Source organism: Cyprinodon variegatus, unplaced genomic scaffold (genome assembly GCF_000732505.1).
Source record: "Cyprinodon variegatus isolate N-32 unplaced genomic scaffold, C_variegatus-1.0 Scaffold1024, whole genome shotgun sequence".
Lineage (NCBI taxonomy): Eukaryota > Metazoa > Chordata > Actinopteri > Cyprinodontiformes > Cyprinodontidae > Cyprinodon > Cyprinodon variegatus.
In genome coordinates this window covers 210,566-233,967 of record NW_015151477.1, presented here as the reverse complement: position 1 = coordinate 233,967, position 23,402 = coordinate 210,566, and the positions used below count along the sequence as shown (strand labels likewise).

At 36.2% G+C, this 23,402-nt stretch overlaps 4 protein-coding genes across 6 annotated transcripts in view; 2 read left to right on the top strand and 2 right to left on the bottom strand.

Moving 5' to 3' along the window:
• Positions 1–4,434, bottom strand: part of ascc1 (activating signal cointegrator 1 complex subunit 1) — a 6,288-nt gene extending 1,854 nt beyond the window's left edge. Inside the window, exons 1-8 of the mRNA XM_015399557.1 lie at positions 4,194–4,434; positions 3,514–3,616; positions 3,311–3,408; positions 3,049–3,227; positions 2,815–2,948; positions 2,185–2,304; positions 1,974–2,098; positions 160–233 (exon numbers count right to left, since the gene is read on the bottom strand). Coding sequence (XP_015255043.1) covers positions 160–233; positions 1,974–2,098; positions 2,185–2,304; positions 2,815–2,948; positions 3,049–3,227; positions 3,311–3,408; positions 3,514–3,616; positions 4,194–4,308 — 948 coding nt within the window. The 5' untranslated portion in view covers positions 4,309–4,434. The remainder of the gene's footprint in view (positions 1–159; positions 234–1,973; positions 2,099–2,184; positions 2,305–2,814; positions 2,949–3,048; positions 3,228–3,310; positions 3,409–3,513; positions 3,617–4,193) is intronic.
• On the top strand, positions 4,383–7,439 carry anapc16 (anaphase promoting complex subunit 16). The gene is made up of 4 exons (XM_015399558.1): positions 4,383–4,605; positions 4,919–5,063; positions 6,077–6,151; positions 7,021–7,439. The coding sequence occupies exons 2-4, from the start codon at positions 4,922–4,924 to the stop codon at positions 7,128–7,130; spliced, it is 327 nt and encodes a 108-aa protein (XP_015255044.1). The 5' UTR covers positions 4,383–4,605; positions 4,919–4,921; the 3' UTR covers positions 7,131–7,439.
• A 2,853-nt stretch (positions 7,440–10,292) lies between these two features.
• Positions 10,293–11,947, top strand: ddit4 (DNA damage inducible transcript 4). Its single transcript, XM_015399566.1, has 3 exons — positions 10,293–10,446; positions 10,605–10,831; positions 10,934–11,947. The coding sequence occupies exons 2-3, from the start codon at positions 10,654–10,656 to the stop codon at positions 11,431–11,433; spliced, it is 678 nt and encodes a 225-aa protein (XP_015255052.1). The 5' UTR covers positions 10,293–10,446; positions 10,605–10,653; the 3' UTR covers positions 11,434–11,947.
• A 4,600-nt stretch (positions 11,948–16,547) lies between these two features.
• On the bottom strand, positions 16,548–23,019 carry dnajb12 (DnaJ heat shock protein family (Hsp40) member B12). 3 transcript variants are annotated; one of them, XM_015399563.1, is made up of 8 exons: positions 22,708–23,019; positions 20,908–21,085; positions 20,680–20,825; positions 20,437–20,610; positions 20,293–20,363; positions 19,454–19,563; positions 17,473–17,645; positions 16,548–17,368 (listed from the first exon to the last, which is right to left on the bottom strand). In XM_015399563.1, the coding sequence occupies exons 1-8, from the start codon at positions 22,838–22,840 to the stop codon at positions 17,250–17,252; spliced, it is 1,104 nt and encodes a 367-aa protein (XP_015255049.1). In that variant the 5' UTR covers positions 22,841–23,019; the 3' UTR covers positions 16,548–17,249. The 3 variants fall into 3 exon arrangements, with proteins under 3 accessions (XP_015255049.1, XP_015255048.1, XP_015255050.1); XM_015399562.1 differs by having other exon boundaries at positions 20,437–20,825; XM_015399564.1 differs by lacking the exon at positions 16,548–17,368 and having other exon boundaries at positions 17,479–17,645; positions 19,454–19,591; positions 20,437–20,825.
• Positions 23,020–23,402: the final 383 nt, after the last annotated feature.

The following is a 23,402-nucleotide window of genomic DNA, read 5'->3' as shown; positions in this document are numbered from 1 at the left end:
ATATATATATATACATATATATATATACATATATATATATATATAAACATAGATATGATACTGTGTGGCAATCCTATTTTATGGTGTCAACATCTTATAAATCTTTGTGTCTGTTCTCACAGAAGTAGAGCACTACTGGATTAATGTGATCCCTCTAACCTTTAATATGTTTCTAGCATCAAAGGCCTCCCTTCCACTTGTGGTTTGTCTTCCTGCTCCACCCATGTCTTCAACTGGAAAAACACCACAAACAAAACAATATAAGGAAAAGTGTGGAGATAAGTTATCTCAGGCAAGTCATAAACATGTTTACCAGCAGGTCAGGTTTACTTCAACAGTAGCCAGTGAACATCAAGGTAACTTCTTTTATTAAATTATACACCAGAGTTAAGGAGCATCGGGACACTGGGGTTTGTGCAGAGTAGTGGTAAACACGGTCAGCAGTGGCTGACCGCTTTGCTTGTGCGGTGGTGTTGTTGGTTATTTTGGAGCAAATGTGAGAAGCGCTCCTGGAACGGTTCCATGTGCAAAATGAATGAGAGCATTGTGAGAGTACTTGGAAAGCAGCGCACTACTCCGTGCACGTACGCAGCTCTGAGGACAAACAGAGAAGTACCTCCCTGATTCCTCTCTGGGCAATTTAGTTGCTCTAATTGTTTTGAGGCTTAGCTGTGCCGTCACTCCGGTTCCAATCTCAGCCAAGAGATAACAAGGGAACATTGGAAAAGTATGTTCTGGGCAAACGGATAGCTAGAATTATCCTAGCATGTCTACTTTTATACTTTCTGTGTGAGGTAGGTCAGGGCTCTTAAGAAAAAACATGCAAAAAAACATTTGTTTATGAACTAGTGTTGGGCAATAGTTCTGCTTTTAGTCCCAGTCTACATTAATTCTCTAACAGCTTAATTTAGCTACATCTGTAAAACAAACAGGAACATCAAGTGTGAAGCTCAAGACTTTTTTTTCCACATTCAAATGTCAGTTTGTGTGTGTGGGGGGGGTGGGGGGTGGGGGGGACTTTATTTCTACACATCTGAGCTTGCGGAAAGGAAGGATTAAATCTATTGCATAACTGTTATTAAGTGGAGGAAATGTGAAGTTTTACTTCCTGAAGAAACATCTCCATAAAAAAAACAGCCATGTTTATGCCTCACTAATTATACAAAAAGTTAGTCTTACGCAAACCTTTTTGTTTTTCCTAAACTCAGTCTTTATGTTTACGGTTTAGATCAAGCTATAAAGTATATATAACCTAAATCCAAATATATTTCAAGGAGTTAAATTACATCTCAGCTTTTCAGGCTTTTTAAGCTCAGCTTTGCAAGGTTATTATTGATCAAATACACGCAGAGTGATTGTTTTGAATTATTTGTTTCTGTCATTTTGAGTATTATGGATTACTATTAAAAACAGGGATGAGTTTAGGGCTTAAACTAACATTTATTGTGCAAATCGATTAATCTATTGATTATTTTTTTGATTAATAATCAGACAGGAAAAGGTTCCTTAAAGAAAAATATTTTATGAAATTAAACAAGGGGAAACTAAAATATTAAACAATTGAGGAGTTTAGGAGAGAGCATGTTGACAAATGAAAAAAAAAATTTTTTTCATCATAAATGTAATTTTTTTTTACAATTTTGATATAACTGCTGCTCTAAGTGGGTTGCTCTGTCAGCTAAAGGTATATTTTACAGTCTCTATACTCCATTTAACGATTAATCGACTACTAGATTAATTGACTATTTTTTCAATAATGGATTTATCGTGATTAATCCGATTTATTGTTTCAGCCCCAGTTGAGTTTATTGCAAATGTGTAACAAGATATAACATGGATATGACAGGAGGCAGCGCTAGGCCCTTCAGAGACTTTGCTGCCTTTTCCGACACATGGTAACATGTCCTTAATGGAGAATGGTTTATGGCTGAGATAGTATCCAGCAGAAATCAATTAGAATTCCCAATATTAACCTGTAGAGTCCTTCCTGAACAGTGTGTTCATCACAGTGCCATGCAGCTTCACTCTGTCCCACTCCCTGAGCATTAGCCCCACAGAGACAAAGTGCTCCACCAGCCGGTCTGCGATCACCTGCAACCTACAGTACAGAACAAGCTTATTCAAAACATTAAAACATAGATTAAAGCACTAAAAAAATCATTAATAATTTTTTGAAATTGTAACCTGTCGGATCCATCTTTAACATTGACTTTGGCATACAGGACGTCCACCATAGCTGGATCATCATTCATGTACTCTATACCGGTCACTTCCAATAACAGAGGTTTTCCTTCAGTGATGTCCCTGATGAAGTGCACAGATAAACAAGCAAAACAAAAAACAAAACTTGAATATTGTCTGGCAACTACGCACAGAAACGTTACCAGCATCAATGTTTGAGATGGTTTTATTAAATTGCGGTTTTAAAATAGATAAAACATTCTGTCAAACCACTCCTACTGTTTAAGGCCTTTCGATAAGATAACAGGAAAAGTGTCATAGTGACCCCAGCTATCACTATAACTTGTGGTATACGCCTTCTCCACCTGTTGTTTCATGATTTTTTGATACCATCCAATGCTGGTTGGTGAGTTTTAAACAGTTTTTAAAAAAACAAATGTGTACAGCCCAATTAGGTAACACTATAACAGATACTGTGATGATTTCTCTATTTTTTCCTGTGCTTTAAAATAAACAGTAAAAATATGTGCTTTTAAAGAGCAGGTTCAATGTTTTTTGTTTACATATATTTTTGCTTCAGAATTGATCATAACTTTAAGCCTACCATGAAAATGTCGCTTCTTAAGGTCCTACCTGATAAAACTTTGGCATTCTTGGAGTTGGTCAAATGCTTTTCTCACTTCTGTGTCATTTAACAGAGCCATGGTGCCAATGGTTAAGTGAAGTTTCGCAGGGTTTTGAAAGATGCTTTCCTCCACTCCGTGGTCCTGCATATTAGGTATTATGATTTATTTATCATCACAGAAGGGAAAGATTTCAAACTACTTCCAACAATTTTTCTATCTTTTTTTATTGTATTTGGACCACCTGTGAACACTGCTGCAACACCTCCTTTTTAAAGGTCTGGAATCCCTCTTGAACTTTAGAATCATTCAAAGGGAAAGACAGGAAGTGAGTGAAAGGCTGTTTCTTTCTAAAACTCTCCACAAGGACCTCCACTCGAGTGACTGCAGATGAAACTGCAGATTTTTGGGCACCGGTGATAACTATAAAGCATAAAAATGCAGAAATATGACAAAATTAGCTCACAGATCAGTTGAGAAGGACATCATTTGACAGTAATCCTCACCAATTTGGCCTTCAATTCCTTGTTTTGGAATACTGATTGAGGTTTTGGTGTCAGACTCCAGGCGTCTACGAGTTTCTCCTTTTTTACCAATGATATATCTGTACAACAACATAAAAACATGTTCACAGACACATGGTACACCACTTCTCCCACAAAAAATATATTACTTTCAGATAAACACCAGCCTTTTGTTCACAACTTACTTGTAAAGGACACTTGGGACATCAATGGCACAGCGGTATCCTTTATCCGTCTCTTCAATGAGGTGGAGATCACAGGTTTCATCCTCTGTCAGATCTTTACTTTCTTAAATCACACAAACATTTAATTTGCTATTTATAAGACATTAAGAGCAGCACTATTTTGCAATTAATTGTTACATTATGTATATGTTTTATTTGTTGAAAAATAATTCTAGATAATTATTATTTTTGTAACATTTCTAATTGTGAATTGATGTGAAATAAAACTATTCAAAATAACAACTTTTCCTTGGAGATTAAGGTATTCTTTTAATTAAAAACAGATTTTATGGAGAGAATCTTTGAATACCAAGATTTTCAAGACCTGTCACAGCTTTTCATTTGGATTGAGGTCTGGACTTTGACTAGACTACATTTTAACACAGGAACAATAGGAAAGCTTAGGACACTTTGAATTAGGGCAAAACATTTTGGTGTTTTATTTTACCCAGACACCATAGAAACTACTTCATAAAGAATAGATTTGTTTAAGAATAGTTTTCCTCTCGCCAAACATTATCAAACCTCTTATCAGACTGACATACTTATACTTGATTATGCAACTTTACTTTTTAAACCGTGATACAATGTGAAAAAGGGGTATGAATATTTATGCAAGGCTTTATATTATGTTTACTTACCAGATGGTCCAGTGTACGAGAAATCATCTTCCTCTTCATATGGTTCTTCTTTAACTATATTCCTTCGATATATTCTGCCGTTTATGTTGATAAGCGGGGGACGTAGGATATCCATCGTTAAGTAAAACTTAGACAGAATGGTGCGAAACTTATCTTTAAATGTAACCAGCTAGCAAGCCATTCACGTATGCTAGCTCTGGTTAACGTTAAATAACGTTACGACAATTTCAGATACTTTACGGCAGTTTGTACAGATCTTCAAGTATAGCTAGCTTCAGCTAGCTGAGCTGAAACGTTATTGTAATTAGACGTTTAAATTGCCACTGTATATGTTCTGTGTTAAATTACGGAGTTATAAACAAACCCAGGGGTCGTCGTGTATAAATAAAGCCGACATTTTTGGACATTTACGGTAGGTTTTACTGTTTAGAGAAAGTGAAGCTGTGTAGAGAATATTGTAGATGGGTTTCTCCAGTGCTAAAGTTACCTTTTTTTTCTGTAAGCCGTTCTGGTAGCTGATTACATGTATATGAAGTTCGCTCGGAAACCGTTGAATATTTGTGTTGTGGTTTTAGGCTGATGTTTTTGTTGTTGTTGTTGTTGTTGTTTGGCTTAATCTCTGATGGATTCTCAGATATTCAGCTTTCACTCTAGGGTTAGCAGTAGATAAAGTTATCATAGGCTTTTTTTTTTTTTAAGTGTTTTTGGTTGTTTGTTTTCCAAAGGAAATGGCCGCGTCCTCATCATCCTCCTCTGCTGGAGGTGTAAGCGGTAGCTCGGTTACAGGCTCTGGATTCAGCGCCTCAGACCTCATCCCTCCAAGGAAGGTTCTCTACACATACCCTAAAGGAGCAGGAGAAATGATGGAAGGTAGGCTTTCAGCTGTCAGCTAGTTTATATTGCAAATAGACATTGTTTTGGGTGCCAAGAAATCTGCTCATTATCATATGAGGAACGTAAATGTATGCTGATGGGGACATTATAATACACAACCTTATTGGTACTTGTATATCCGGTCTGACTGAGCTTTAACTGTTTTGCAGACAAATTGACCAATATTTTAGTTTCCAGATATACAAACTTTGGAAAGATGTTCACTATAATGTCTTGTCATTCATAAAGAATGTGTGAAAAGGAGACAAAATAACCCTATCAGTAGTAAAAAAAAAACACTAGGTGTTATACATGCTATAGTTTATTTGGCAATATTAGAGTGAAGCTGGTCTTAATTGCTGTTCCTGTATTTGTGCCTGCAATGAATTCAAAATGAGTAAACCAACTTCTAATAATGCAGCCAAGATGATACAACTTCAAAATAGAATTGCATTATTAACTTTACATTATAACTTTACAAAATGCAATTTTAAAATTGCAGAGACACTAAATTTTGGTCAAATTACATTTAACATAAATAACACTTTCCTACCTCTGCCCCTTGGGTTGCACTGATATGGTTAAAGTAGGTTTGTAGCCACATAGAAGAGAAGAAGGGGAGTTGCAGGTAATGTCCAGATCCATGTGTGTGAGTAAAAGTAAGCATTTTTCCATACAGCATTAACAGTAAAGAAAATGGACTCTGGACGAGAAAGCTTTCACACCATGAAAACAATAAAACACTGTATTGAATCATCTAGAGGATTGTAGTTAGTGCAAAGAAAGATTAAACTAAAATTGCAATTTTGGGTGATTAAATAGCAATTTTCACTTTAAGCTAAATCATTCAGCCATACCTAAAGAAGATAAAATGCTTCAATGAATTGGCCAAACTAAAATAGGTTTAGGCGTTTTGGTATGAAATACAAAGATTACAAGTAAGAAAAGCTCAAACATATTTACTGTTTGAAGTACTTGGTTTCATTTTTCAATGCATCTTTTTTTTTCAGATGGATCTGACAGATTTTTGTGCGAATCTGTGTTCAGCTACCAAGTTGCCTCCACATTAAAGCAGGTTAAACAAGGTGAGTCAGTTTCTTTTTGACATCTGTCTTCACGTATGCTTATACTGTATGTTCGTCTCAAAGTAATTTGCATATTATAACTGTAAAATAAGGATGATTGATTTTTTTTTCTGTTTTTACTAATAAAGTTTAGAAAATGTGTGGTCCATTTGTATTCAACCAACATTAGTCAGCACTTTTTTGGAAACTACCTTTTACTAAAATTACAGCTGCAGATTGTTCACAGGTTTGTACATTTGGGAATCAACAGTTCGTCTTTCTTTTTACAATATTGCTTTAGCTGGATAGAAAGTGTACCTTTTAAGTCTTGAAACAGATTCTTGTGTTTATTCAGATTTGACTCTGACTCAACCATTAACCCATGATCTCTGACCAGCTTTACTGTCAATGTTAAAGAAGAACATCATTATGATGCAATTACCACTTTACACTATGTTAACAATGTAGATTCAAAGTTTAACTTTGGTCTTACCTGATCCAAGCACAGATTTCCACTGTTTTCCTGTTAACCCTCTATGGCTTACTTACACTTTTATTTCACCAGTTTCTAATTTACTGACTTCTGGAGTCAGTTCCTAGCATTGTCATTTTCTTAGGGATAACCTATTAAATGGGGGCAGACCTCCCAGATTTTGTTTGTTAAAAAATTCTCAACTTCAGCTTTTTGTTTCCCTTCAACTTTAATGTTTAAATTTGTGGATTTCTCTCTAATAAAATCACAATAGATTAGATTGATGCATGTTAATGAAATGTAACAAAGTTTGAAAAGGGGTCAGTTTGAATTCTTTAGTAAAACACACTATATCTACGTTCCTTGTGGATTTATCCAATAAAATATGGTAAATAAAATAAGCCGTTTGTTTTTTCAGATCAACAAGCATCTAGAATGGAGAAACTTGCAAGCCTCGTGGAGGAGCTAGAAGCAGACGAGTGGCGGTACAAACCAATAGAGCAGCTATTGGGATTCACACCGTCCTAAATAAAGACCATCGGATGCCTTTATGGGGGGAAACAGTCAGCCAAAAAGAAGTGTTTTATTCGTCTCACATGTCCTATTTCTACCTTTAAGAGTTTACACTGTAACATAAACTTTAAAGTTGTTTCAAAGTGTTGAGTTTAAGTTGCACTTTTGTTTTATATATTTTTTTTTACCTTTTCGCATTAATGTGTATCATGAAACCAAAATCCCTATCAGCTAAACTCTTATAACAAAAATTGCAACCATAATTAATATTCATATTTATAGATTTTTCATCCCATTTAGATGAATAAAGCTCTTGAGAAATGTATTTTGGTTGGTGTTGTGAGGTTTGTGCTCCATATTCCATCTCACTAACACTTATGCTTTTGCTTCTGTTGATCTGATCAGTAATTTCCTCATGATTTCCTGCTTCTTTAACATGCCAAAGTTTGACGTGCAGCAGCACTGTTGATTTCGTGCAGCTTTCTTTCTGTGTTTACAGCAAAAAAAAAAAAAAAACCAAGCACACGGATCAGATGCCCTGCACTCTGAACGGTTGTTTTCATCCAAATGAAGGCCGGGAATGCACAGAACGTACTGTTCTCTGGCCTGGCCCTAGCCACTGCAGGACACACCTCCAGCTGCGAGTTAGATTTCATCTACAAGGAGTTTGATTCAGAACACTTTTACAGTTGTTGCTTATGTAGTTTGTTTACTTCTTTTTATATAGCTCGCTTCCCTTTGCTTATGAAAATGACTTTTTAAATTAAAATTTGCGGTTTCACTCTCCTAACCCTACACATCCTCTATAGAACACAGTGTGCTGTGATGTGCTTTTGTCTTTCAGTTCCTCCTTTGAAAAGTACAGACTCTTCCACGCCTACGCATGTGAAGCAGTATAACATTAATCTGGCTGTTATCCAGAACTCTTTCTATGATCTAACAGTGCTGCGTATGTACAGCTTGTTGACCCATAAGTGATCCAATCGAAATGTTTGTTTTTTTGTACAAGGAAACCATTTTTTTTTTAAGACCTGAATCCTTATTCTGTGTTGCTGTATTCATTTAATCACACATTTCTGCACCCCTATTCATCGCCCCACATTTTCAGCCTTTCATGATAATCCTAGTCCTACAGAAGAAAGATAGTTGCAACCCCCACACACACCACTTTCATACTGTTTCTGCATGCTTTGTAAAACTATTGATCATTAAGCATCTCATATCAAAACTAACCTGTTTGCAGGTTTCAATTTATTCTAATAATTTAAGCGCTCAAAATTAAAACAACACTCTGCTCTATGTGAAAAAGTACCCCAAATTTAAGTATGAATGTTCTATAGACCAGGGGTCTGCAACCTTTAAAATTTTCACGTTCAGTCCAGCTAATAAAAATAGTTTAGAGCTGCAAACATGGCCTTTTTTTTTTAAGACTTTGCTACCAAAGTTTATTTAAATAATCACTGTGCCATTTCAAGTTTTAAAGTGAATGGGGAAAAAAAAACTGGTGAAAAGACAAAAAAAAAAAAATCAGATTGCGTGTCTGAAATCCCATTTAAGCATTTAAAAAAGAATATAATAGAAAAACCATTTATTGTCTCAAAATGGGGAAATTGTGGCATTACAGCAGCGGCAAAAGGTTATAGCAGAAGTGGTCACACAATATGGACCATAGAAGTGTATAAAAATAACAGAATAAGTGACAGAGTTAAGGAAATAAACAAAATAATGTTCTGTACAGTGTTTTTACAATATAAATAAGGTGTATCTGGAGAATAAATAAACAGCTTTCAATATTTTGACAGTAATGGATATGTGAAAATAGTAGCAACACCAGAGATGTGCATAAAGGTGACAAATTACTGAGGTTGTTGGGAACAGTGGTTATAAAGTCTTACAGCTGCTGGGAGGAAGGATCTGTGATAACGCTACCTGGTGCATTTAGGGTGCAGCTGTCTATCTTTGCACCATAAATGCACCAGAGGGCCGATTTAAGAGTTGATTTATTTGGTAAATTTAATACAACTTTTCAATTTGTTAGTATTTTTAATTTTCCAAAACATGAGCTGAGGAGCCATTGTCTTATAATGTAAGTCTGTACAGAATGGACAGACATTGATGGGACCTCCAATACTTATGACAAGCTGTCAGAGGCCTTAAGCAGGAAGCAGCCCCAGACCACTGCAGTACCAGCACCTGGTTTAAATTCTAGTGTCATGTTCTTAAATTCTTTGTTCTACAGTAGGTGCAACATTTTTTACTTAGCATTATTTTTTATCAGCAATTATTATACCATAGGTGTTTTCCTTGGATGCCTTTTTTCCCCTGTCTATGTCAAATCCTCAATTAAGGGAAGCTGAGTTTGCTTAAGTAAGTTGTTGTTGCACTCTTGGAGAAAACAGGGAGGGAGGGCACTATAGAAGCCATGATATATTACTTTTTAGAAGTCTTTTAAGTATTTTAGCTTACACGATTCATTAATGATTTATAGGATTGTGTTCCTAATTGGGGCAGGTTGAATTTCTTTTTCAGTTAATAAATGAAATGGTCATTTTAAAGCATTTTTTTTGTATTTGCATTTGTCTTTGTCTCATTTTAAAATGTGTTTCAACATCTCGTATGAGTAATATACATATATTATATAATATAATAGTAATATTATATATATATATATATATATATATATATATATATATATATATATATATATATATATGTTTCAATTTTCATTTTTTGCTAAGTTTTACATTATGCAGCATGTTGGCATCTCCATGAGGCAGATAAAAAATTCTGATGTAATGCTTTAGCGAAAAAACAGGTGACGTAATGTACTGTACACTCTGATCCTGAACCAGCTATAACCAGGTCGGCACGGACTCTCTTTGCTTTTATGGCTTCCAATGGACATGCAACAGCAAAAAAAAGAAAAACAACAACATATGAAAGCCTATTGATTATGCTAGACAAAAGAACCGCTATAGGACGCTTACAAGCCCAGACACGTCCCTGTACATTTCCACTACAGTGCGGTTGAAGCCCCCCTCCCGTCCAAACCTCGCCCGCCGCCTGTTTGTCTTTCTTTTCTGTTGGCATGTTACCAGGCAAGCTACAGCTCACATGCCGTGCCCCTCTTTTTGATTGGCTGGTCAGGGTACAATGGGCGTGGCTTAAAGGAACTCGTATATAACCATTGTTGTGCAGGCTGAGAGCTACTGCAGAGCCCGACAGCTGTTGACTGAGAAGGAAGGTGGAGCGGACGGACGGTGGAAGTTTCCAGACAATAATTTCCCACTTTAAACAGCGAATACGCACTTTAACAGCTTTATTTCAAATTGTAAGTATATATTTAATCTTTGTTGGAATTAGAGACATTTAACCAGGTCAGCTGGTGATGTCAAAAGCTTTTGTTAGCTGCAAGTCTTAACAGTTGACTGTTGGAGAATTGCTTTGAGGTTTAATGTTCTTATGTGTTTCTTTATTTGTCTTCGTTAGACAGTTGAGACCTGAGAAGTGTCTGCTGAACACTGAAGAGAAGACAAACATGCCTGAAGTCTTTGCACCCATAGAGGCAGGCAGTATACCTCCATCCCCAGTGGACAGCAGTCCCAGAAGGCTGTCTTGGGGAAAACTGGTCCAAAGAATGGCAGATTTCAACTCATGCGATAGCAGCATTGGATCAAGGTCCGACAATGGCAGCAGGAGTGATCTTTCAGACTCAGGTAAGCATTTTTTTCCCCTTAAATGTTTGAATCAAAACTTCATTTTTTAGGTTATATCTGTTTAGAGATGCTGAAAGTACTCACATTGTTGTTCTTCTGCAGAATCTGATGTCTCCAGTGATCTGTGTCCATCCAACGATGACCTGTTCTTTGACCCCATGGAGGAAGCAATCCTGAAGGAAGTAGTGGAGCTTATTGCACGAAGCCTAAGAGAAGCCAAAGACTCAGATTGCGCTTTGAGATGTACCAAGCTACTCATTCCAGAGAAACTTCTGGAACACATCGGAGAGGAGCTCCTCCACCTGGCAGCTAGCGAGCCCTGTGGCTTAAGAGGGGCCCTCATTGACCTCTGCGTGGAGCAAGGGTCCACCTGCGAGAGCATAGGACAGTTATCTGTGGATCCCTACCTCGTCCCCACATTTCAGTTGACTCTGGTGCTGAGGCTAGAGGCAGGTGGCCTGTGGCCTAAAATCCAAGGACTGTTCAGCTCCAAGTCTCCTTCCACTCCAGCTATAAGACAAGCTCTAAAACTAAGCACTGGGTTCCGTGTTATTAAAAAGAAACTGTATTCCTCTGAAGGCCTGCTTATAGAGGAATGTTGAATGTCTTGAGTCGACAGTAAAAACTCACAGAAGGGCCTTTGAATTTCAAAATATATGCCATTTGAACTTTAAGGATGGACTTCGGTTTGATGTAGCCTTTTGTTCTCACTGTACAGGACCTGAAGTTTATGGTACTTGGAGTATCTTTTATTTTAAGCCTAACCATCGTGCTTCATTTTGGTAAATGGGCATTTTGCAAAAATTAAAGTGTGAACCTTAGTTTCTATGGAAGCTTTGTCACGGCAGCTAGCTGTATTCCTTAAGTCCTTGCAGATTTCTTTCTTTTTTTTTTTTTTTTTTACATAAACATGGTGGATCATAACTTGGAGCATCATGTTGGATAACTTTGACACTCCCAGAGTTAAAACCAGCCAGGGCTTGTACATTTGCAAGCTACAGCTAAGGTTTCAGACCTTATCTATTTTTTTTTCTTTTTTTTTTTTTTTTTTAATTGTTTGGACCTCATGCTTACAACTTTGTTTTATACTCTGACTTGCATAACGTTGCACTGTTTTTGTACTTTCATGATGTCAAATAAATTATTGTTTTTTCATATAAATTCTTTTGTTTGGTTTTCTGAGTGTGATTTCTTACCTATTACTAAAGTGCGATCTTTGGCTTTGTAGGTGTAGTGTTAGCCAGTAATAGAGGTAATCAAATCAAAATGTCTGCACAAGCATTTTAAAGCTGTTTTTCTTCAGGTGGTGAGCTTTAAATCATTACTGTGGATCTTTATGCAACAAGATATAAATATAACTCCCGAAAAGAAGTAGAAAATCACATGCTGATTGTGACAGGCCTCCATTTGGATCTAGAATGTTCTTCAGGTGATCACTTACATAGCTTGTAAAGTTTAGAGAGAACTATATACATAAGAAAACGCAATACATTAGTTTCATTTAGATCCTCCATTTCTGTTAACATTAAAAGAGTACAAATGCCTTTCTTGTCCCACAAGTGGGAATATTTGGCTGCAGACAAAAAAAAAAAAAAAAGAATACAGATTTACTATGCTGAATAACACACATTAATATGTGCATATATAGGTTGAGTTATACAACAAAAGAAAAAATTGTAATATCCTATTAGGCAATTAAAGAGGAGTTTTAATACAGCATGAAATCCCACAATGCTACAGTCTGCCGGAAGTAAAAAGTTTGTGGCTCTGCTGGAGGGAAGGTTTCTTTATTAACAACTTTCAGCTTGTCTGCATTGTTGGGTCCTACTTTTGCCTTTTTTACCCTAAAGTTTGGTTGGATTTAGGTTGGGCTGAACAAGCTTGCCAATATAGCACGGTGGTACCATCCTGCTCTAGAACAGGGGTCTGCAGCCTTTTAATAAAACAAAACCTATATATATATATATATATATATATATATATAGAATAGAGTAAATTAGAATAGAAAATCCCTTCATTGTCCCACAATGGAGAAATTCTGGTGTTTACAGCAGCAAAAAAATTATAGAAAATAATTGTCACACAAATGTGGACCTTAGAAAAATGTATAAGAATAACATAATAGCGAAGAGTTAAATCATAAACAAAATACTGTACTGTACAGTGTTTTATCAATATAAATACTGTGCATCTGGACAATAAACAACCAAAATAAAGCTATAAACATTTTAACAGTAATGGACATTTGAAAATAGCACCAACATCAGCAATGTGCAAAATTATAGCTGCATTTTATTTAACTGACTAAGATTGAAACTGTGCAAAATCAGCATGAATGTAACAACTTACTGAGGTTGTTGGGAACAGTGGTGGTTATAAAGCCTTACAGCTGCTGGGAGGAAGGATCTGTGATAAGGCTCCCTGGTGCATTTAGGGTGCAGCAGTCTGTCACTGAAGGAGCTCTCTAATTCTGCAACAGCTTCATGCATGGGGTGGGAAACATTATCCAACAGAGATGTTAATTTAGTTAGGATCATTTTGTTTCCCAAGTCCTGCACTGAGTCCAGAGGGCATCCAATCTCAGAGCTGGCCTTCCTCATCAGCTAATCAGCTTCTGCTTATATATCTGCAATAGGAAAGGTGTTGCCATTTCAGACAACCAACACTTTTGCAGCTTTAGATTTTAAACTAAGGGAAAATAAACTATTCATAAATAAGAAGCTTTCATTTTTTTTCTAAAGGTTATTTGATGTAAAAAAAATTAAATAAATACATTATCCAAGCAAATGTCTCTAAAAATAATTCTGTTTCCTTTAATGTCATTCAGTTGTGAAAATTCTATTCAAATAGCCTCACTATTAAGAGCCACTGTAGAGGGTCCAAAGAGCCACAGCCACTCCAAAGCCGTAGGTTGCAGACCTCTGATCTAGAAAGCATAGATTCCCTGTGACTCCCTACTTTTCCTCTTTTGTTTTATGAATTAAACCAATATTTCAATCTAAAAAAAGACCATTTAAAATAAACAGCCATATCCCATTTCTGCATAGCTCATCTAAGTAATGTTTCTGCCTTGGCCTTTGTTGGCTTACCCTCCTGGTGAGAGCTGCCAATGACTGTCCTCTGGACAGCTGTCAAGTCAGCACTCTTCACTATAATTGTGTAGATCACATTTCCTCATAAAATATAGTTCCATTTATTGGTCTTAAGTAAGTTAGTGTAACCTTTTTGATGATCCACAAGCTTGAGTTTGACATATATATATATATATATATATATATATATATATATATATATATATATATATATATATATATATATATATATATATATATCCTATAAATATATCATTGCGTGTTTTGGATGTAAACAAAAAGCTTGCACCTCTGGTGCAGGGGCGGAGCTAGATGGGGGGCCAGGGGTGGCCACCATGGCCACCCTTAGTCACTCATTGGCCACCCTTAGTCACTCATTGGCCACCCCTGTTGCCACCCCTATCATCTTTTCCCCCTAATAATCAAGTGCATTATAGAAAACATTTACATTTTTCATATATTAATTACTATTTTTTCATATATTCATAATTACTTGATAGCAAAAACACTGTGGTTAATTATGCACATCCATATACCAACGTTAAAGATGATAAGTACAGAATTCATGCTCTTTTCAGAACTAGATTTTGTGTTTTATGGGTTAAAGAGAAAATTATGTGTGTCTGCAGTCATCTAGGAGTCTTTAATGAAATCAGATAAATAACTATTTTAATAAAAACGTATTAAATAATCAATTTATGTAGATCTTAATACTTGTAAATATCAATTTTATGGAAGATGATTATTGATAAAAAGTAGGTAAGTAATGACAATGGAAAAGATCTTCGCCCAAAACTCAAACCTGAAAGAATTTTATTCACTATACCTTTTATCTTGAAAGCACCGAAGTTTAAATATATTCGTCTATTTGTTGGCAAATGCTTTAGGAAAGTATAGTTTGTCTTTATTTAGAAAATATGGATGTTTTACTTTTGGCCCCCCCTCAGTGTACATTGGTTATTGCCTGGCCACCCTTATTAAAATTTTCTGACTACACCTCTTCTCTGGTGACTTGCACCCATTCTTCAGTTTCAATTTTTCAGTTTCAAGAATTTATTGTCATTCTTAAGATTTGAGAATTCATTTGAGTTTTATATGTGAAATAATTACCCTAAATTGAATTCTGTACATGCATTAATCTTAGATTAATTTGTACTAATGCAAAGACTTTCTCTGTGAAGGTAACATCAGCCATTACAATAGAGGCAAAATTACTTGATAGTCAAGAATCTGTTAAGTGAAGGGATCTGGATTTTTCTGTTTTCTCATATATCTAATAGTTCAACAAGGCTGATACAAGCATAAATTAAAGAGTGATGTTGAAAAAAATTGGAGGGGAACAAAGCAAAAAGTCTGACAGAGAGTAAAAGTTGCAACATCTGCCAAAACAGCTGAGCCTATTAATAGAGAAAGAATGTGACGCTGCCGTCTCTACTGCTCGGGACAGTCTGCACGTCTCACTCTCAAAGCGTGAACGTGCACGCTGCCATGTGTCCAGCTCTCAGCCTTAGTCAGCCCTCAGCACAGTTTGTGCTAAATATGCTGACTGAGCTTTTGTTCTGTCTTTTTTTTTTTTTTTCCACCTCCGTGTTTGTTCTACTCACAGCAATGAGTCACATTCAACACGTTCAGGCATCCATCTTTATTTTAAACTGGGAATAGAAACAGAGCGGAAAATAAAAAGCAGGCTTTCTTCATTTTGCTGTCTGATGATGTACACTATGTAAAAACTTGAACAAAACAGGAAATAACATTTAAAATTAAAGGCGGGATGCATCAGACATTAAATTGCAAAAACTACATCATGCTGTAGTCCCACCTGGTGGGTAGAAGCACCTTTCATCCTTTTGCTAAAGTGCCTTTGAAAAGTATTCATACCCTTTGAGCATTCTTATATATTTGGTTATTTTACAGCCTAAAAATTAAATGTATTTTTTTATATTTAAGTCATTGCAATCAAACATGGCCCATTTTGACTCCAATATCCCTAAATAACACCCATTACTTCAATAGTCACTATAAAAGAGAAAGTATATTGTTTGCAGCCTGAACCGAGAGACCAAAGAGGTTTTTTTGTGGAGAAGCAGCCAAGACAAGACTATAGTAACTCTGGAGGAACTGCAGATATCTATGACTCTATTCATGGATCCCCAACTTAAAAGGTGAGAGAACGGTCAGGTGAGACCTAAAGCTGAACATTTTGGGTTGCATACTATGTGTGGAATAAAGCAAATTGCATTGGTTTGAGAAAATTCCTCGCTGAGAAACATGGTAGAGGATGCATAGTGCTGTGGGCATACTTTTATTCAAAAAGGAATGGAAACGTAGTCAGAAATGATGGAAAGAAAGAGTAGTAAAATCTTAAGAGTATGGCATGCATTTGTATGTGGACCCCTTTATTCTGACACCACTAAATAAAATCCATTAAAAAGAAAGCCATCGCTGAAAAGGCTGTTTAAAAGTCCATTAAAAGTTTGCTCTAAGCCATGTAGGGGACACAGCAAACATGGAAGAAGTCGCTCTGCTTAGATTGAGTTGATTGCAGGACAGTACTTTAAGAAATAAAGTGAAACACTGCAAAAAAACTTCAGAGGGGGCGGCTTCAAAGGACATGAATACTTTTCCAAGGTTCTGTATCTACAGTGAAGTGAGGTAACACATGGATGTCCTTCATTTAATCAAAGGGCAAAAAGTGATCGGATTATCCTCCAATTATTCTCTCTCATCTGCACAGAAACAAAACACGGAGTCTAACTGAGCCCAAACTGCAAGTGAACATATTTATCAGAAGTTACACTAATATTCCTGCATAGTTAGAATGTGCATTCATAGTCAGTGGAGAAAACGTCTCCTCTGAATGCATAAAATAAAAAAAGGAAGCATTCAACATGGCATCTCTTTAAGTGCTGTGTAAATAGCATCCGCATTTCTATTTATAACATTTTCTTCTGGTTTGGCTCTAGGCTGTAACTCTTACAGAGATGAAGCAATCTTTGTCTGCATGGCTTCCATTCTTTCAGGCTTCACATTAAATCTACATCTTGTTTGCTTGTCAAGATGTGATAGATGGCTTTTTTCATTTCATAGCAATATATATGTATAAAGAATCGTATGTTAATCTCATAAACCTAATCTCTATAGAAATTAGAGAGGAGGGGGTTAGTTTTTTTCAGTCTGTAGCTATGTTGCCTTGAGGTTGTTGAAGCTTATGTATTTATAGCCTGTTAGTTGTGATTTGGGGTGATTCTAGTAATTGAAAGGCAACAAGAGGAAAGATAATCAGAGCTAAAGCTACTGTGGAGAAGCAATGTAGGGTTAGTAATGCTTTAATGTGAGGAGGCTGTGATCTCTGAGAGCTTGGCACAGCTTGGAGTTCGAGCCCTCTGCGCTCTCTGGTACAGCTCGCTGTCTCCAAAATAACGAGCTCTGTAGAGCATTCCTTCCTCTGCAACAGACCACACAAACAAACCATGTGAGATATATGAGGGGGCGCTGCAAAAAGCTTCTTGCAAAACATTCAGCCTGGGCATACTCAGAAAGAAGCCCTACTTTGTTGTTTCTCTTTCCAGCAGTTGTTGCGGAGGTTTGAAATGTAGTCATCCTCCACATTTCGTTCTAGATTTTTCCGATTCACACCAGTGATCTCTTTGGAGAAATGCTCCCCCACATAATATGGCACCTTCAGGTTCTCAGTCAACCTCTTCTGGGTGTAGCCTGCTGACCTGAGAGGACAATGAGAACATGTGGGAGAGATATCACATGACAGCAGGCAGTAAAAGAATAATCCAGTAGGCGGAGTTAACTAAGATAAAGTGGACTTATTTTTTAAGCTTGCAAAAACAATTGTGTGCACAAAACTAAAATAAATCCACAGTATACCCATTATTTTATAATAAATACAGCTGAAACAAACTACATAATTCTCTGAAATTTAACAAAATAGCCCTGTGATTATTTCAGTCAGGTTAATTGCTTTAAAGGCCAATTACTAAACTACCATATGCTCGGTTGAGGTAGTCATGCACCCTGAAACTTTTTGAGTTTGTCACATTTAAACAAATTTAAATTGTATTTATAGGTGTAGTTTTATTTATTTATTTTTTAAGTTGAAGTGATTTACACTGCAAAAACGATCTAGAAATAAGTAAAAAATGTCTTAAATCAAGTGGGTAGGTAAATAAGATGATTTGCCAATTGAACGAGTTTTACACTTACGCTTAAAAAAAGATAATTACATAATATGTGCTTGTAATTAGACAATGTAGCTGATTTTCAATCAACAATTTTGATTTTTAAATGTAAATTGTCTTGTTCCATTGGCAAAGTATCTCACGTAACTCCTCAATTCAAGACAAAATGCTTTTATTTTAAGAAAATTATTTAGATTTCAGTTTGCAGTGTATGACTTATGTCACAAATGTTGGAAAACAAAATAATAATTCTTCCTTTCAAAACAGCCAGATTTGATATAACATTCCTTTTCAAGTCCTACAACATATAATCAACTGGATTTATGTTTGAACTCAAATAAAGAAACTATAGCTACTACCGGTAATATGTATGTTTAATATATTATTCCAGTTGCAAGATTCTCTTGGGGTGATTGGGAGAGTGGTGGCCTAGTGGTTAGAGCATAGAGCTTGGAATCCTGAGGTTCTGAGTTTGAGCCCCACTCACACAGACTGCCACTCTGGGTCTCTGAGCAACACCCTTAACCCCATACTGCTCCCCGAGGTGATGTGTTAAATGTAAAGGTAAATTTCTCCAATGTGAGATCAATAAAGTTCTGTTATCATTATTCTCTAGTCCCAAATTACTTAAATCCTTATACTTATCTATTAATTTAATTTCCAGGATTGTTCTATATATTAAAAAACCCATCCATCCATCCATCCATCCATCCATCCATCCATCCATCCATCCATCCATCCATCCACTCTGGCCAGCTGCCATTGCTTTGCAAAGGACAAGCATTTCCACAGCATGATGCTTCCACCACCATGTATCCATTTGGTGATGGTGTGTTTAGATTTAAGTGCAACATTACCTTTCACAACACATGGTGTTTTTTTGGACTCTTTGCAGACTGCATGGCAGATTATTTTCTTTAAAACAGATTATCTAATCTGAGCTGTGAATTTGTACAGGTTCTCAAAAATCACCACGGGTCTCTTGGCCAATTATGTTGATTAATCTTTACGTCTCTTGCTCTGCAGTGTTCACTGAAAAGTTTAACTATCTACTAATTTCTTGACTTTTGAAGACAGTTGGTGGCCAATCAGAGGTTTCAGGATAAACAGATCAGAATACAAATGAACATATAATTTCAATGTTTACGTTTTTGGATATAATGTGAGAATCTGTAAAAAAAAAAAAAAAAAAAGTTTTCAGATTTAAAGCCTTTTTAAAAATTTCTTCTGCAGAGTTGCAAAACTTTCCTCAATGTGAGGATGACCTCATGTTAAATCCTCATCAGTTGTTATTAACACTCTTCTTAGGGGAGGATTTTAGAATAAGGGGTCACACTCACGGCCTGAAGCTGAGACTGTAGGAGGGGCTGTTGACCATTATCTGACTGAGAGCCGACACGATCACTAGGATGAGGATGGGCATGACCTGCACGAAGATAGCCAGACCTCCCTGCGAAATGTGGCACAGAAAAACATCCCTGGAGAGAAACGTTTTTTATCTTGTAAAATGGCAAATGTCTAAATAGCACCCCCTGCTGGCCATTACGCCACAGCACAGGGTCTGCACAGTACTGTAGTTTTATGCAGCATTTAGGCTTAAAGAAACAAGAAAATGCAGACTATTTACTGTGCAATTTGGTATCTTTGATCTGCAAGGAGTCAACAATCACCATTTTTTAGAAAATAAGGTATCTGAAATATCTGATCACATTTGTCGCCTTTTTTAAAGTAAAATAAATAAACAAACAAATAAATAAAACGCCAATCAATGAAAGGACAAGGTCAGCAGTAAATTAAAACAACTGCATATTTGGAAAAATAAAATAGATTTTATAAATGTAGCTACTTAATACTATTTTAGAAGACAAGTAATTAATGAGGTAAAAATATTAAGAGAGAAAGGATGTAATAGCATGCATAGTGAAATAATAATAATAAAATAAATAACAATAATAATACAGACAGATAAAATGAAACATCAGTATTGTACATACATGACACACCCTTGTCTATATTTATATTTATTTAACACATGATATACAATAGATACATAAATAAATAGAAAATAGATAAAATAACAGGTATCTATTAAAGAGCAATCATAATAAACAAAGAATAAGAACAAATAACTAGTAAAAAAATATAATATAACATTTTGAAACAACAGAGATCAACTTACATCTCTTGGTCGCTCTCTTCTCTCCCGCCTCTGGTTACGCATACGTCCATTAGTATATACATGAGCATTACCTAGAATAACAAAGCACCTTTACAGACGCATCACAACAAGCTGATTGTTCGAACCCGAAACGATGATACTAACTCGATGGATAGCCTCCCCCGAAGAACATGTTGAAGAGGTCCTCAGGTGAGATGTCTGGCTCGAAATTTCCATTCTCTGGGCCGCTACTTGAAGGATGCCTTCCCTCTTCTCCCCATTGATCGTACTGCTTTCTTTTGTTTGCATTACTCAGAACAGCATAGGCATTACCGATAGCTGTGAGAAAACAACAATTCGAAGTTAATTCGGCATCCGCCTCATGTTTCACTTTCCTGATTAAAACACCTTTAAATGCCTCTGTTGCGCCCGGAGTGTGATTCTTGTCAGGATGGAATTTCAAAGCCAGTTTTCTGTACGACCTCTTCAGCTCGTCCTCAGAGAAATCTTTCTGGACCCCAAGGATTTCATAGTAGTCTTTGCATTGTTTTACTCTGTGTGAAAAGGCATGATTGGGAACATGAAGGACAGATTTAAAACAGAATTATGCCAACAGCAAATCTATTTATCTTCTACCTTCTCACTGCCTCCAGCTGCTCTGATGTGTAAGATTTGGAGGTTTCTGTAGGCTGTTCTTCTGCTTTTGTGTCCTTGCAGGGGGTGTGCCACTGTCGAGGCCCTGGAGTGCCATTGAAGTTTGAGTGGCCACCATTTCTGGGTGTAAAGCCATTCTTTGCTATCAGGTCCAGCAGTGCTTCCAATTAAAGAGATCATATCATATTTAGCTTTATATTCAAATATTCGTCTTGCGTTAACACCAGCTTTGACATTTTACATAAAGATAAAAAAGCAAACATTTGGGGTAAAAACTTCCTTTGTTAAGAATTAACATAAAGGTAACATTTTCCTGAAGCCTTTTCTGAACAAATAAAAATAAATATAGGTGGCACTTTTATTTCTTTGGCTTTAAGAATTCCATACGTATAAAAAAAAAATACCCAAAATCTCTCTGAGCTGTTCTGTTGTAGATAGAAACAAAAAAAGAATAAAGGATCTTAAAACCATATAAATATAACCATCCATTTTTCTCTCAGTTTGATTAGTATTTTATCTTCTTTTTTTTAAACACTGCCCTAATTCCTGAAAAAAGCTATGAAAAACATGTTTGCTGTCCATATTAAATGAAGTATAAATCATAATCTTAAAGATTCACATATTAATATTTAATATTAACATGTTTTCACTCTCCTGATTAGTTCATGCATTTTCTTTAGTCAGCCGTTTTGCAAATATATCTATAGTCTTAACATTTATTTTCCTTTCATGTTAAAATGCAAACTTCTATGCATTTTATGGTAGTTTAAGGGAATGTCTACACCAGCTTTACATATCTATCCAATGTTATCCTATTCTTCACCTCAGCTTAAGCTCAATTAGAAGGAAGTAAAAATATCAAGATGAGACTTTATAAATTGAACAGGCTATTTTAACATGTCCCTGTAGCTTTGATTGCATGCCCCCTACCCCTGCATGTCATTTTTAATCTTTTCCCTTTACTTCAGTTCCCTTAAACATCCCTACAGCATGCAGAAAAAGTAACATCTGGTATTACACTTTTTACCTGAGGTTGGCTGTGTCGCCTACATTACTTCACAAACATTAAATAGGACTTTCTCACAGCTAAAAAATGGCTTTCTTTTTGCTATATAGACCAAATATAAGCCATGTACTGGTAAACTAAATAGCTATCCAGTCTGTGAAACACCCCAGCTCCCCCAGTGTTTCTAAAGTGATACTCAGATAATATTTAACGCAATTAAATTAATGCTTAAAAATAATCTATTTTAATTAGGGGTTTCAGAGTGGACAGGGCTGAAGACAAACATATAATATATGTATAAGATGACAAAACAATCCTTTTTTAATATCTGTTGATAATTTTCCTTCTATTTTAAATGCTTGTACTGTTTTATCCTTGTTCCTCACTAATAATTTCTGCAAAGAACATGCAGTTTATGGTTACTAGTTTCATAATATGTGGGGAAAAAATGAATATGACTACTTTCCTCCCCAGACAACGTGTGTGAGAGAATGAAATCAAACTGCTATTTAAGGATGCTGCCCAACCAACCCACTCTCTAGGTTTATCTTTCTATGAGTGACATATAAACGCTTATTGTGAACATAAAGAGGCACAGAATGTGTGTATTGTCAGGTATAAGGTAACATTTCATAGCGAGTGAGTCAGCTAGTGATGCTACTGAAGGCCCTGGCTTGATGCTGTGTGCGCAGCTCCTTTGGGATGCAGGTGATGCTGCAGGTGATGATGCTGCAGATAAAGGGTGCTCATCTCTTACATCCATCCCGACAGCTTACCTTGAGCTTTCTCTGTTGGGTAAAGTCGCTGTGCCTTGTCCAGGAACCTCAACGCCTTTTCCAGCTGATGACTCCTAAAAGCTGCGGCTGCAATGTCAATGCAGCGCTCCGCCTCGTCCCTGTTTACTTCCATTGCAGAAACAGCGGTAGGTGCCTATAAATACATCCGTCCACCAATTAATCTACATGTGCATAACAAGCAGACCACTGCCATTCAGTTATAGTAATATATACTTATTAACACGGGAGCGTTATTTTTTTTTTCTCCTGCTGGGAGCTCAGGGTACTTCTGTTTGTTTAAAATGATTCAGATGGCATCCAGGGGTGCTACACATTAATTTCCACTAGAGGGCGACAAAGCAACACATTTCTAAATGTAGGTCAGCCAAGATGTAACGCAAAACTGTGATGACCCAGTGATATAGTCAGGTTTCATTCTCCTTGCGCTGCTACACTGCGGTTTACGGTCATTCTATGAGCTGTGATCTCAAACCCTAAAAGATGCGTTCAAGTACAACATGTATATATTTTTAATCTAAACTGAAATCTAAATAAAATTATGCAAATATGTCTTTTATGATCAAATTCCACTGTGATTTTTGTTTTAATGTAACAATTTCTGTTTTTTTTTTTAACTGTATATCGCCACATAAAATGTGTTATCATTTCATATGCTATGGAATAAAACTAAATTA

Excerpts from the sequence above, each read along its gene's own strand:
- dnajb12 (XM_015399562.1), bottom strand. The coding sequence starts at position 22,840 with ATGGAAGTAAACAGGGACGAGGCGGAGCGCTGCATTGACATTGCAGCC. Across the intron at positions 20,364-20,436 it reads CGGGGGAGGCTATCCATCGA|GTAATGCTCATGTATATACT; the intron begins GTTAGTATCATC and ends TTGTTATTCTAG. Across the intron at positions 17,646-19,453 it reads TACAGTCTCAGCTTCAGGCC|GTCAGCAGGCTACACCCAGA; the intron begins GTGAGTGTGACC and ends TTGTCCTCTCAG.
- anapc16 (XM_015399558.1), top strand. The coding sequence starts at position 4,922 with ATGGCCGCGTCCTCATCATCCTCCTCTGCTGGAGGTGTAAGCGGTAGC. Across the intron at positions 5,064-6,076 it reads AGCAGGAGAAATGATGGAAG|ATGGATCTGACAGATTTTTG; the intron begins GTAGGCTTTCAG and ends TTTTTTTTTCAG. Across the intron at positions 6,152-7,020 it reads ATTAAAGCAGGTTAAACAAG|ATCAACAAGCATCTAGAATG; the intron begins GTGAGTCAGTTT and ends TTGTTTTTTCAG.
- ddit4 (XM_015399566.1), top strand. The coding sequence starts at position 10,654 with ATGCCTGAAGTCTTTGCACCCATAGAGGCAGGCAGTATACCTCCATCC. Across the intron at positions 10,832-10,933 it reads GAGTGATCTTTCAGACTCAG|AATCTGATGTCTCCAGTGAT; the intron begins GTAAGCATTTTT and ends GTTCTTCTGCAG.